General features: G+C 42.0%; 1 protein-coding gene and 1 pseudogene across 1 annotated transcript; one reads left to right on the plus strand and one right to left on the minus strand.

Annotated features, from left to right (window-relative positions):
* Positions 1 to 2790: 2790 nt before the first annotated feature.
* On the plus strand, positions 2791 to 9912 carry LOC111828235 (ankyrin repeat domain-containing protein 26-like). The gene is made up of 5 exons (XM_023763880.1): positions 2791 to 2896; positions 3059 to 3232; positions 4797 to 4894; positions 6967 to 7034; positions 9785 to 9912. Exons 1-5 carry the CDS (start codon positions 2822 to 2824, stop codon positions 9910 to 9912), a joined length of 543 nt encoding a protein of 180 aa, XP_023619648.1. The 5' UTR covers positions 2791 to 2821.
* A 1924-nt stretch (positions 9913 to 11836) lies between these two features.
* On the minus strand, positions 11837 to 13053 carry LOC102422715 (annotated as a pseudogene).
* Positions 13054 to 13968: the final 915 nt, after the last annotated feature.

A 13968-nucleotide genomic window follows, 5' to 3' on the forward strand; every position in this document is an offset into this window, starting at 1 on the left:
CGAGGGGGGAGCAGTCGATCTAGGGACACTCACCCAGAAGACGGTGAGGCGGAAAGGTGGGGGTGGTCTCTCTCCTGGAGAGCCGGGTACAATAACAAAATTTGACTAGGTACGGGGGGGGGGGCGGCGGGGCCATCTTTTCTGAGGCTTTCCGCGGGGGAGAGCGCTTGCCACCACGCCCAGGTAAAGAGAATACCATTTGAGGTCGACTCGCTGAGGGGAGCGGTTTTACTCCCAATTTCAAACAGTGGCGAAATGCCTCGCTGGAACCCCTCTCCCACCCACCGGTGGGCAATCGAGGGCTCCACAGAGGCATCTGCACCGATTGCATTGCCCCAGCCCCCGCCTGCCCCCAGATCGCATTGGGACATGTCTCCAGTGAGCAGGCGAGGGCTGCGGCTAGGCGATCTGCATTGCTTGCCTTGCCCCAGCCCACGTGCATTGGGACGTGTCTCCGGTGGGCAGGCGAGGGCTCCGGCGAGGCAATGGGCACCGCTTGCCTTGCCCCAATCCCCGCCCGCCCCCAGATCGCATTGGGATGTGTTTTCGGTGGGCAGGCGAGGGTTCTTCGGGCGAGGCATCTGCACAGATTGCATTGCCCCAGCCCCCGCCCGCCCCCTGGATCGCATTGGGACATGTCTGCAGTGGGCAGGCAGGGCTCCGGTGAGGCGATCAGCACCGCTTGCCTTCGCCCCAGCCCCTGGTAGGCGGGCTAAGCGATTGGCACATGTCTGCAGTGGGCAGGCAGACCCCGCCCACGGATGGCACACGGGAGTGGGCCCCTGTCTCTGGTAGGCGGGCAAAGCAATCGGCACCCACTTGCCTTGGCCCCAGCCCCCACCCCACCCAGATCGCACATGGGGGTGGGCCCTGTGTCTCCGGTGGGTGGGGGAGGGCTCCCGGGGGCCTGGATGGTGGCTTCCGCTGTCCTACCCTGCCTTCAATATGCAAATTAGCCGCCATCTTTGTTGGCAGTTAACCGCTAACTTGGCTGGCAGTTAATTTGCATATCGCCCTGATTAGCCAATGGGAAGGGTAGCGGTCGTACGCTAATTACCATGTTTCTCTTTTATTAGATTAGATAGTATTCCATTCTGTAGATATACCACAGGTTTTTAATTCACTCATCTGCTGCTGGATACTTAGGCTGTTTCCAAATCTTAGCTATTGTAAATTGTGCTGCTATGAACATGGGGGTGCATATATCCTTTCTGATTGGTGTTTCTGGTTTCTTGGGATATATTCCCAGAAGTGGGATCACTGGGTCAAATGGGAGTTCCATTTTTAGTTTTTTGAGGAAACTCCATGCTGTCTTCCACAGTGGCCGCACCAGTCTGCATTCCCACCAGCAGTGCACGAGTGTTCCTTTTTCTCCACATCCTCTCCAGCACTTGTCGTTTGCTTATTTGTTGATGATAGCCATTCTGACAGGTGTGAGATGGTACCTGATTGTCATTTTGATTTGCATCTCTTGGATGATTAGTGACTTTGAGCATGTTTACATATGTCTCTTGGCCTTTTCTATGTTCACTTTCAAGAAGTGTCTATTTAGATCCTTTGCCCATTTTTTGATTGGATTGTTTATTATTAAGTTGTATGAGTTCCCTATAAATTTTGGTGATTAAACCCTCTCAGGCCTTTTTCATTCTTATAATCTTCATGTTGCCCAATATGAGCAAAATGAAAAATTCATAATTGAAGTATTAGGACCTCACCAGGTTGAAGTTTTTTCTCCCTGCTTTCAAACAAAAGTATTTCTGAATGTAGGAAATTGTAAAAGATAACCTTTGCCTGCCCTTTTGAGATGTATAATAATAATATGAAATGTGAATATTGATCATTGGGAACTTATGCTTTCCATACAATCTATAAATCTAAATATTGAACAAAATGAGCCATCCTATATATTTGAATCCTGATTCTCCTCTGGCTTATGTTTTCTTTGAAAATCAGAGTAAGAATTACTTAAAAAGAAAATTCATGGTTTGCTTTTTCAGTCCTCTTTCCCCCATAAGGCTTTTAAGAATTAAAAGTTATTTAAATGCCAACCATTTGACTAGAATTGCAAGAGGTCTGTTATAGTTACCATTACTTCACTTAATGTAAGGAACCATGAATGGCATGATGTCAGTATTTTATGTATCAATAAAAATTTTTAAATGCTGCCCATAATAGTTGTAAGACATTCTGAAGTAAAAATTGAATTCCATTGTCAGAGATGTTAAAATGAGAGAATATAAGCACTTTAGAATAATTGAAATACTGTGTTCTTTCTAATCCTTAAAACACATCTGCGAAGTATGTATACTGATATCAGTTTACTTAATTGAAATGATATCTTTGTAAAGTGGTAGTAATAGTAATAATGATACTAATATTATCACAATTATTAAGCTGTTTTATGTGCAAGGTACTGTAGTAAACACTTTGCATAGATTCTCATTAAAACAAACAGTGGTGTCCTGTGAGATACCTATTATTTTTATCCCCATTTTGTTGATGAGGAAATTGAGGCCCAGAAAGGCCAAGAGACAGCTAATAAGTGACAATTAAAATAGGATCAGAACTAAGTTGAGCTAAATTCCCAGGTCATCCTCTTTGTATTCAAATAGGCTTCTCCTTCACTAATGGGGTGAGTGACAAGAACTAATAAATATTGTACTATCTCCAGAAGAAAATTATGCTTTGAAGGCATAGGGAGCAATGTTTACAATTACATGGATATTGTACGCTTTCATGTAGTGCACTCTAAGTTCCTAAGCAGTCCTCTCACTTTCATAGGACTGCTCTGCATGTGGCCTGTGGCAAGGGCTGTCCGAGAATGGTGAGACTGCTAACACGTAGACATTGCCTATTGAACCTCTGTGACATTGACAACAAAACAGCTCTCATTCACGTATGTATTAGCCAACTATGTGAACGTGAGAGGGGTTTAATTGAATTACTTAGATTAGCAATGAGTTTGTCTCATTTAACTAGAAGACATTGGTGAAACTTGTGGAATGTTTACTTTGAATTCCCAGAATTTATAATCTATTTCTTGGCATAATACTGACAGGCCATACAATATGAGCAAGAGGAATGTGCAACCATTCTTCTAGACCGTGGCACCGATCCAAATGTAATGGACATCCATGGCAACACTCCTCTTCACTATGCTGTCCTTGGCCACAATACAGCGATAGTGGAAAAGCTACTTTCCTGTATGGCAAATATGGAAGCAAGAAATAAGGTATAGATCAAGTAACTTTATTTACAAAATATTTGAAATACATGTTTTTACTTTAGTTTCAAGCCTTTTTTTAAAAAAAATATATTTTATTGATTTTTTACAGAGAGGAAGGGAGAGAGATAGAGAGTCAGAAACGTTGATGAGAGAGAAACATTGATCAGCTGCCTCCTGCACATCTCCTACTGGGGATGTGCCCGCAACCCAGGTACATGCCCTTGACCGGAATCAAACCTGGGACCTTTCAGTCTGCAGGCCGAGGCTCTCTTCTCTGAGCCAAACCGGTTTCGGCTAGTTTCAAGCCTTTTAAAAAATTGTATGTTCTATTAATTTTAAAGAGAAAGGAAAGGAGAGGGAGAGAGAGATAGAAACATCAATGATGAGAAAGAATTATCCATTGGCAGCCTCCTGCACATCACTGTCTGGGGATTCAGCCCGCAAACTGAACATGTGCCCTGACCTCCTGGTTCAAGGGTCAACACTCAACCACTGAGCAACACCAGCCGGGCATAAGCATTTCCTTCCTTCCTTCCTTCCTTCCTTCCTTCCTTCCTTCCTTCCTTCCTTCCTTCCTTCCTTCCTTCCTTCCTTCCTTCCTTCCTTCCTTCCTTTCTCTCTCTCTCTCTCTCTCTCTTTCTTTTGCACAAGCATTTTCTTTCTCGCATGCATACACTAAATACAATAGATTAGGCCCTGTCACCATGGAAACAACTCCAAAGCCCAGGCAGGGAGGGCTGGAGAAATGTAGTGCGCATGGAAGGGGCAAAGCTCTGCCTCCCAGCTACCCTTCCACCCCAGAAGGAAGAACTTCCTGTTAGTGCCTGGGAGTGGGAGATGGGCTCAGAGCCCACTAAGGCTGAAGGCCTGGGGGAGTGAAGTGATGCTGGGGCCTGGCTGCTGTGCTGGCAGGGGCTTAGGATATGGTGCTGCTGGGGATGGGTGGGAGGAGGAGGCCTAGTCCCCAGCAAGGGGAGCTGGGTGAGTGCAAGAGGGAAGAGGAAGCCCCAGTCCACAGGCAACAAAATAGCAACAGGATACCAGGATAGGAACACAGATTCTGGGAACCCATACTGTAAATGTTGGAAGTGAGATTTGGAGAAGGATGCTGCAGTTAATCTGTTGAAGAGGCAGTGGAGGGCATTTTAAAGGGAAGAACAGCCAGTGACTGCACAGGGGTGAGGAGATAAGGGATCCTTTTATTTATTTTTCCTCCTCACCAGAGGATTTCCCCCCCCCCTCATTGATTTTAGAGAAAGTGGAAGGGAGGGAAGGATGAGGGGTGAGAGAGAGAAACATTCATGTATGGGTGGCTCCTGCATAGGCCCAGACCAGGGCTGGGGACCAAATCTGCAACCCAGGTACAATCTCTTGAATGGGAATCAAACCTGGACCCTTCCATGAGCAGGCCAATGCTCTAACCAGTGAGAACACTAGCCAGGGCAAAAGGGGCTACTTTTTATTTACTTTCTATATTATATGTGTAAGTTCAGAGGACCTTTTATAAGTTTTGTTATTCAGTTTGTATATATATAATTTAATAAATTATAAACTTTTCCTGTTTATACAGGATGACTTCACACCACTTTCACTTGCTAAATATGAAAACAAAGAGAAAATGGTGGAATTTTTAGTAACTAGAGCTTCAAAAGTCGATCACATGGAAAGGTATAATTGTTCATTCCTTGTTTTATATTTGGAGGGTACATTTATTAAAGCTGGGGCCAGTGAAACAATGAAGGGCTTAGGATCAAAGCAAATGTTAGTTGGAACTATTCTAAGCTGTCAGAGAGATTGAAATAAAACTGCAGGGAAAGACCGACTTTCTCCTTTGTTACCAGATCTGCCCCCCAAGGACACTAGAACATCTTTGTTCAGGTAGTGGAAGTTCCCATGTCGCCTTTCCCACAGAAGTAGGCAGCAACCTGCCTGAGACTCCATAACTGAGGTTGGCCCCGCAAAGGATCTCTTTGCCGTAAGAATGAAAGATTCCCAAGTGAGTTAATTTACCTCAGGTTTCAAAATATTTTAAATTATGTCTCACATGGAAGCCAGTTAGAAAGCTCTGATTCAAAAGTAGGTTATTGGTCCTTACAATTGCTAAGGCCGCATTCATGACTCATCAGTATCCATGAGTGACAAGTAGGATTCTACCATCCAAGCCAATTGGGTGTGGACAGGGATATTAAGCATCATTCTCATAAAGATCTGCTGGTTCACAGTGTGAGTAGATATTAGTGGTCCAGGCCAGGTCCTGACTTCTATTAGTTTTCTGTGGTTGGTATGATTCACAACAAAAATAAGGGAGCATTGTGTTATCTGACTTCATGAGGTAATGTATTTGTACATACATTTAGTTTCAAGTTATATAATAGCTAAGACACCCTGAATTACAAACCACAACGAAAGAATAGGTAATAACCAAAATCCTATATAATAAAAGCCTAATATGCTAAGTGTCTGGTTGCCCAGTCGTCTGTTCAACCAATCAAAGCATAATATGCTAAGGCTGCTCAACTGTTCACTATGATGTACACTGACCACCAGGGGGCAGACACTCTGACTGGTAGGTTAGCTTGCTGCTGGGGTCCAGCTGATTGGGACTGAACGAGATGGGCCGGACATGCCCTGGAGCTTTCCTGCAGTCCCTCCCCAGCTGGCCAACCTCCCGCTTCCCTCCCCGGCTCCGATTGTGCACCAGTGGGGTCCCTCAGCCTGGCCTGTGCCCTCCCTCAATCCAGGACCCCTCAGTGGGGCACATTGACTGTCAGTTCCATCCTATATAATAAAAGGCTAATATGCAAATCAACCAAATGGTGGAATGACCGATCACTATGACGCACACTGACCACCAGGGCGCAGAAGCTTAACACAGGAGCTTTTCCCTGGTGGTCAGTGCGCTCCCACAGGGGGAGCACCACTCAGCCAGAAGCCCCGAGCTGGGCTCACAGCTAGCAAGCACAGTGGCAGTGGCAGGAGCCTCTCCCACCTCCCCAGCAGCACTAAGGATGTCCGACTGCCATCCTTAAAGATCTGCTGGTTCACAGTGTGAGTAGATAGTCGGACATCCCCCAAGGCTCCTGAACTGCGATAGGGCACTGGATGGACTGAGGCCACCCCCCCCCCCCCCCCCAGCCCCACGAGTGCACGAATTTTGTACACTGGGCCTCTAGTTAATATTTTCTGAGAACTGCAACATTTGAATGTTAGAAACTATGAAAAACCCACATTGGGATTTCATTGGGATTCTAAAATAGTTTCAAAAAATAAAGCTCACGAAGAGATTTTTCCTTTGCCTTGCTGTTTCTCCAAGCATCTCTTTTTGCTGTATTATCTCATTTAATTCTCCAAACAACCTTTAAAGTAAGGCAGTAAGACCATTATTTTGTAGAGGAGGACCTTGAGCCACAGAAAAATGACTTGTTTGAGAACAAATAGCTGTTGATTATAGAACAAGGATGTCTGAGTTCAAGAGACTTGCCATATGTCAAACTAACTCTAATTAATTCACCAAACTATATTGCCCTCAAATCATGACTGTTTTGTGTTTTGTTTTAAAAAATTACATAGCTTCATAAGAAGTTTGTAGAACTTACAAATTTGAAGTGTATAGTAGAATTAAAGTTTTAATATTGACTCATATTATCTGAAATATTCTAAGAATTTACAATATTTGTGAAATATTTTTATGTTTGTATTAACATAGTAATATTATTTATCACCATTTTTTTAATTGATAGCAAGCAACAACTAACTTTGGAATATAAAGAAGAAAGACCTATAAGATCTTCTGAAGGTAGCAATCTTGGTAAGACTTCTGATAATGAATTACTCTTGGTGGTCCTACCATAGATGAATTAAGAGAAAGTTTTGCTAATGAAAGAGCAATAAAAACTCACCAAACAATGTGTAAGTTGCATGTATAGTTTTTCTTAATCTCTTTCTTAATAGAAAAGTATTCACTACTATTAAAACAGTTAATTATAGGTAATTTTAAAATCTGGGGCAATATTGTTTAAAAAGAGGTTCATTTATTAAGTCCTGACCCCTAAAATCCTATATGATATCTTTATGTAAAAAAGAAAAATGTCTTTAAGTTAGGATGTTGTATGTTTCCTCTATATTCACATTGTAACAAATTGGACTTGTTCTAAAAATGGATCTTTTGTTTAGTTTTTAAAGCCAGTGGATTACATTTAGTAAATGCAAACCTGTTTTTTTTTAACTTTAAAAAAAATATATTTTATTGATTTTTCACAGAGAGGAAGTGAGAGGGATAGAGAGTTAGAAACATCAATGAGAGAGAAACATCGATCAGCTGCCTCCTGCACACTCCCTACTGGGTATGTGCCCACAACTGAGGTACATGCCCTTGACCGGAATCGAACCTGGGACTCTTCAGTCCCCAGGCCAACGCTCTATCCACTGAGCCAAACCGGTTAGGGCTGAAAACCTGTTTTTACATAGTGAATTGTCTCACTAAAAAAAGTCACTAAAACTGGGAACTCAACAATACTTTCCTGGTACCACAAACAAATGGCAAACAATAAGAACGACAACACTTAGTGAGCAACAATCTCAATGAGATTGTTTTTCTTGATTTCAGAGAGGAAGGGCAAGGGAGAGGCATAGGAACATCATTGATGAGAGAGACTTATTGATTGTCTGCCTCCTGCACACCCCACACTGGGGACTGAGCCTGCAAAGGTGGCCTGTGCCCTGACCATGAATTGAACTTTGACCTTCAGTTTCATAGGTTGATGCTCAACCACTGAGCTGTGCTGGCAGGGCCCAATGAGGTTGTTTTTCAAAGATAACTACCAAATAGCACAGAAGTCAGAAAGGCAAAACCTGTTGAGAATCATGGAGTATTTTATATATAATGCCAACAAGATTTCACTATTATCAACTTTTTTCCTCAGAGGTCAAAGCAGAATGAGATATATTGATTCATTAGAACAAGATGTTTCCTTCTGTTTGTTGGATAATTGTTAGGACATTGTAATTTCTTTAGAACAAGATGCTCTGTTACCATTGATCAGTAGGTAATCATAATAAGTATTCAAATAATCCCATTCAGGACTCTACAAATTACAATAAAAGTACAAAAGAGTTTCAAAATGACAAAAATGCCATAGTGCTACCCAGATGTGGCACCTAGTTCATTGGACTTGGTAGACCTCCATCAGAGGACTTGTGTAGGCTGGTTTTGCAACTTGTAGGAAATACAAGGATGAAATGGTGTTTTGACTTTGAAGGTTCTCATATTATGAGAGCGCTGTCCCTGGCTTATTTCTTTGTGTTTTTTTTTTTTTAGTCAGAATTTTCAATATTTTTTACAAAATTAATAATTATTAATTTGTAACTATTCTAAGCTGTCAGAGAGATTGAAATAAAACTGCAGGAAAAGACCAGACTTTCTCCTTTGTTACCAGATCTGCCCCCCAAGGACACTAGAGCGACTTTATCCTCTCCCTGTGACGTTTCCAGGAGGTCTTCATTATTCCAGTGTCAAATTCTGACAACACACGTGAACTATGTCATCTACCAGTCTGGTTAGACTCAGTGCCAAGGTTTTTTTTTTTTTTAAATCCTGATTTCTGAGCCTCATCCTCTGGAAATTCTCTTTCTTTGTTATGGGGTGGGGCCACAACATTAGTAACAAAGAAACAGAATTTCCGGAGGAGGAGGCCCAGAAATCAGGATTTTAAATTTTTGTTTTTTAAATATATTTTATTGATTTTCTACAGAGAGGAAGAGAGAGGGATAGAGAGGGATGTGTTGTCCCATAGTAGCATGGGACAACGCTCAAGCCTGGTCTACTATTTAACTCTCAGGTGCCTTTTATTTTTTTAAAATATATTTTATTGATTTTTTACAGAGAGGAAGGGAGAGGGATAGACAGTTAGAAACATCGATGAGAGAGAAGCAGTGATCAGCTGCCTCCTGCACACCCCCTACTGGGGATGTGCCCGCAACCAAGGTACATGCCCTTGACTGGAATCGAACCTGGGACTCTTCAGTCCCCAGGCCAACGCTCTATCCACTGAGCCAAACTGGCTAGGGCTCAGGTGCCTTTCAGATACTGATTGCTATTCTGATGTTGCAGAATGGAAATATTTTAAAAACACAGTCCCTGCCCTCTAAGAGCTTGTTATTGTCATTGTCATTCCTATTACTTACTATACTTTATTCAGTGCTTACCAGGTGGTAGAATGCACTAGGACCTTATAATTATCATTATGTATTCTTTTTTATTGATTGTAGTATGTGCCAGCCACTTTAAGTCCATGATGAGAATTAGAGTTTTAAAAATGTGGGTGAAGCCTTGGCCCTGTGGGTCAGTTCTTAAAACATTGTTACCAATATGCAAAAGTGGGTTTCATCCCTGGTCATGGTACATACCAGAACCAACCAATGAATGCATAAATAAGTGGAACAACAAGCCAAAGTTCTCTCCTTTTCTCTCTCTAATCAATGTTTTTAAAGTAGTTAAAAATTAAATAAAATAAAGGCATGCTTGCACGCCCAAGCCTTCCTCCCTTTCTTTTCCCACAGGGATGCATCTCCTAAACTCTGAGGGACCCCAGGAGGCTTTCAACCAGAGCAACAATGGTCAGTGGCAATTTATCCCGGGCAAACCCTCTAAACCTGTCCCCAAGACCCTCTTTTGTCACACTTCTTAGTGAGCCTGCGTTCATTTCACCTTCCCTTTCTTGTTTCATTATCCCCAACTTTAGTAAATGTCCTTGAAAATTCACACACACACACACACACACACACACACACACACACACACTGAAAAAAATTAAAAAACTAAAATGTGGGTGGGATTTAAAGTAAGCATGCAGATGGAGGAGAAGTTTGCCAGGTAAAGGGCCAGAAGGGTTATGTTTGGCAGGGGGAACAGGTATTGCAATTACACGTTAGGCAGCAGGAACAGCAGGGCAAGAGCTAAGATGTACATGTGAAGTTTATGGGATTCACGAGTAGTACCATTTCAATGTGAAAATGTGCGCTACGGGAATGGTTGGGAATGAGGTGAGTGCTTAGCTAAGGCAGGTTTATGAAAGCCTTTTGTACTACAGAAAGGACTAGATCTTATCTTGTAGACCAGCGGTTCTCAACCTGTGGATCGCGACCCCTTTGGCGGTCGAACAACCCTTTCACAGGGGTCGCCTAAGACCATCCTGCATATCAAATATTTACATTACGATTCATAACAGTAGCAACATTACAGTTATGAAGTAGCAACGAAAATAATTTTATGGTTGGGTCACAACATGAGGAACTGTATTTAAAGGGCCAGAAGGTTGAGAACCACTGTTGTAGACCTTGGGAACTTATCAGGTAGAATGTTGTTAGCTTCAGATAATAATAGGTGGCCCAATTAAGCGGCTTAAACAATAGGAACCAGGATTGTTTTGGTGGCTTGGTGATGACATAAGTATCCCAGGTGTTGTTTCTTATTTAGCTGTGAAGTTGTCAGTGTTTATGTCTGCTTTCCTGGTCAGTAATTAGCTATGACTCCAAAGCATCCTATTCTCATATGGCAATATGTGAAGGCCAAAGGACTGCTTTGTTCATTTTTAAATGTTTTGTTAAAGTCTAGTTGGCACACAATATATTACTTTCAGGTGTATGACATAGTGATTTGACATTTACATATCTTATGATGGGTTCACAATGAAAAGTCTAGTAACCATCTGTCACCAAGCAAAGTTATTACAATAATTAACACATTCCCTGTGCTGTGCAGTAGATCCCTGTGGCTTACATATTTTATAACTGGAAGTTTGCACTTCTTATTCATATTCTTTATTTCATCCCTCTCCTCAATTTCCCTCTGGCAACGGCCAGTTTGTGTTCTCTGAGGCTACAGGGTGTGTTTCTGTTTTGTTTGTTTTGTTGCTTTAGATTGCACATGTAAGTGAGATCAAACAGTATTTGTCTTTATCATATTCACTTAGCATAATACCCTTTTGGTCCATGCATGTTGTCCTAAATGGCAAGATTTCATTCTTTTTAATGTCTGAGTTATAGTATATATGTATATATACACACCCCCCATATATATTCTAATATATATAATAATATATATATAGGTATCCTACCCTTCTTTATTCATTTATCTATGGAAGAACATCTATGCTGCTTCCATATCCTGGCTATTGTAAATCTTGCTGCAGTGAATAGGGGTGTGAATATTTTTTCAAATTCGTGTTCATGTTTCTGTTGGGTAAATACCCAGAAGTGGAATGGCAGTTATATTTCCAATTTTTGGGGGGTTTCCATGCTGCTTTCCACAGTGACTGTACCAATTTACAATCATGTGAACAGTGCTTTCTTTAACTTTAAAAAAATATGGTTTTATTGATATTTAGTGAGAGAGGACAGGAAAGGGAGAGAGAGATGGAAATAGCAATGAGAACCATCACATTGATCTGATGCCTCCTGCCCACCCTTACTGGGTATCAAGCCTGCAACCCATGTGGCCTGGCTGGGAATAGAACCAGCGACCTCTTGGTGCATGGGACAATGCTCAAGCCTCTGAACCACACTGGCCTGGCCTATGTGTTTCCTGTAAATAGGGAGAAAACAGACAGACTTTCAGTTGACTTCCTCTGAAGTTTTATAGGTCTGAGTTACATCACATGCTGTCTCACTTGATTTAGGAGGGCTTGGGAGTCCCCAAGAATTATCTTCCAGGGAATTTCTGCCATGTGAGTAATGTTCCTGAAAGTTTGTGCAGTCATGAGGAATGGGTCTCTCATTATCTGTGCATGATGGGGAACTGCTTTCTCTGATAAAACCTTTCCATCTCCTGGTAAAGGGGAAGCTGTGGTAAGACAAAGAGTTTTGCCTTTGGTGAGAGAGGGGGGTGTCTTTTGTTTGTTGCAGTGAAATTCGTCAAGTGCAGTTGTGTGCTGTCTTTGCCAAGGTCTTACGGGAATCCTACGGGGCACAGGCTTTCTTGATGGCAGTTGGGGTTTTCAGTTCAATCTGTACTTGAGTCACCAGATGCAAATTAGACATTTCTCCCTTCAGCTCCCAGTATGCATTTTGCATATCATCACCTGAAATACTTAGCCTTTAAGAGCTCTGCTCTGCAGATTGTCTTCCTGAGATGGATGTGTTTGTTTGGCTTTTTGAGGCTCTATTCTGAGAGAGTTACATTCTTTTTTCATCGGTTCTAGTTCTTGTTCCAAGCCATGGATCTTCAGGTCACAACTCAGCTTTTCCACCTCCCAGTTTGATGAAGGTGGATTTAAATTCCTTATCACCTGCAGTGTTTCCACCTCTGTTCTTAGCCTGAGGAGTTCTATTTCTTTAGAATGCTGCTGTTCATTCAATACTTTCAAACATTCAGGTTGTCTTCGTTCATTTACCCAATTTTCTCTTTAAATTATCTCTATCAACGCAAACATCTCGGCAGGTATGATAGGCCTTATTTACTTGTTCTTGGACCACAGAACGTGTTTCTTCATCCAATAGAGCACCTGTAAGCTTTTCTTCCAAAAATCTTACTCTTTTCTTTAGGAAAGAGTTTTCTCTCTGAATCCTTGAGGCATTTTTTGATGTCTTCATCAAAAAACAGTGACAAGGGCAAAATGTGAAGCAACAGACTCATCTGAATATCTTGAGTCCGGAGTCACTTATCTCTCCTATGGGCTTTTCCATGATTTAGAATGCAGACACCGTCTTCTGCCAGCATATCCATGACAGCCCGAGTCAGGCTGCCTCTGGATCCCCAGCGTTGGGAACAGGGTCACCAGGGGTCACCACGGGCTCCATCCAGTTTCCTGGAAGACACCAGACACCGCCTCTTCCCCAACGAAGGCCTCTGCTCCAGGTACACCGTGGAAGGGTCCCCATTGCTTTGGCCTGGGCTGTGCCAGGACCAACCACTGGGCTGGGGCCTGGGGATCAGGAAGGAGTGGCACGAGGGGCAGGAGAAGCTGAGGCACCCCCAGGAGCAGACCCCTACCCAGCAACATGCCCGCGAGGCACAGAACCCCATGTGGCCCCTCAGCGCCCCCATGGGCAGCCCTCTCCCTCCGCCCCCCAGCAGGGAAAGGCAACTCAGGGGGGCTGTAAGCTAGAAGCACCTGGCCTGAAGGGGGATGTAAAGATCATTTAAAATAAAAATCAATTCAAGTAAAAAAAAAAAAAGCTCACAAAAACCTAAATTTTTATAAACAGCATTTTTTCTTGGAATCGCAAAGTAATGCATTCAGTGTTAAATATGACTTGACTTGTTTAAACTTCTTTAAACCAATGGTATCAAATATTACTTTCCTGAAGTTATGGTTATTCAATGGACCAATAATAATTATATTTTTATCAGATTGATCTAAATAGCATTACATATGCATGCTCTCTATTATCTAAAATTAAATGAGTCTGAATTAATTTTGTTTATGTGATTATTTTTCTATTTGTGCAATCCCTAATGCTCCAGTCTCTAAAAGTAGTATTTAAAGGACACATCATAAGCTATATATCATTCTTCTAATAATGTCTCTTATTTAACTTAAATACTAAAAATAATATTTGACCTATTTCAGATATGGCAGGAGTATGGAGAAACCCTAACTAGAGAATGAAAAGAAGGTATGCTGCCAAAATTTATTAGATATCATTGATTTTGTAAATAAACTGAGAATAGGAAATGGCATCTGTTTCCATGTTTGGATAATATATACTGCATTAAATATTTTTCCATGTGAATGAAAAATGTG

This window comes from Myotis lucifugus, unplaced genomic scaffold (assembly GCF_000147115.1).
Source record: "Myotis lucifugus unplaced genomic scaffold, Myoluc2.0 scaffold_306, whole genome shotgun sequence".
In the NCBI taxonomy this organism is placed as follows: Eukaryota; Metazoa; Chordata; class Mammalia; order Chiroptera; family Vespertilionidae; genus Myotis; species Myotis lucifugus.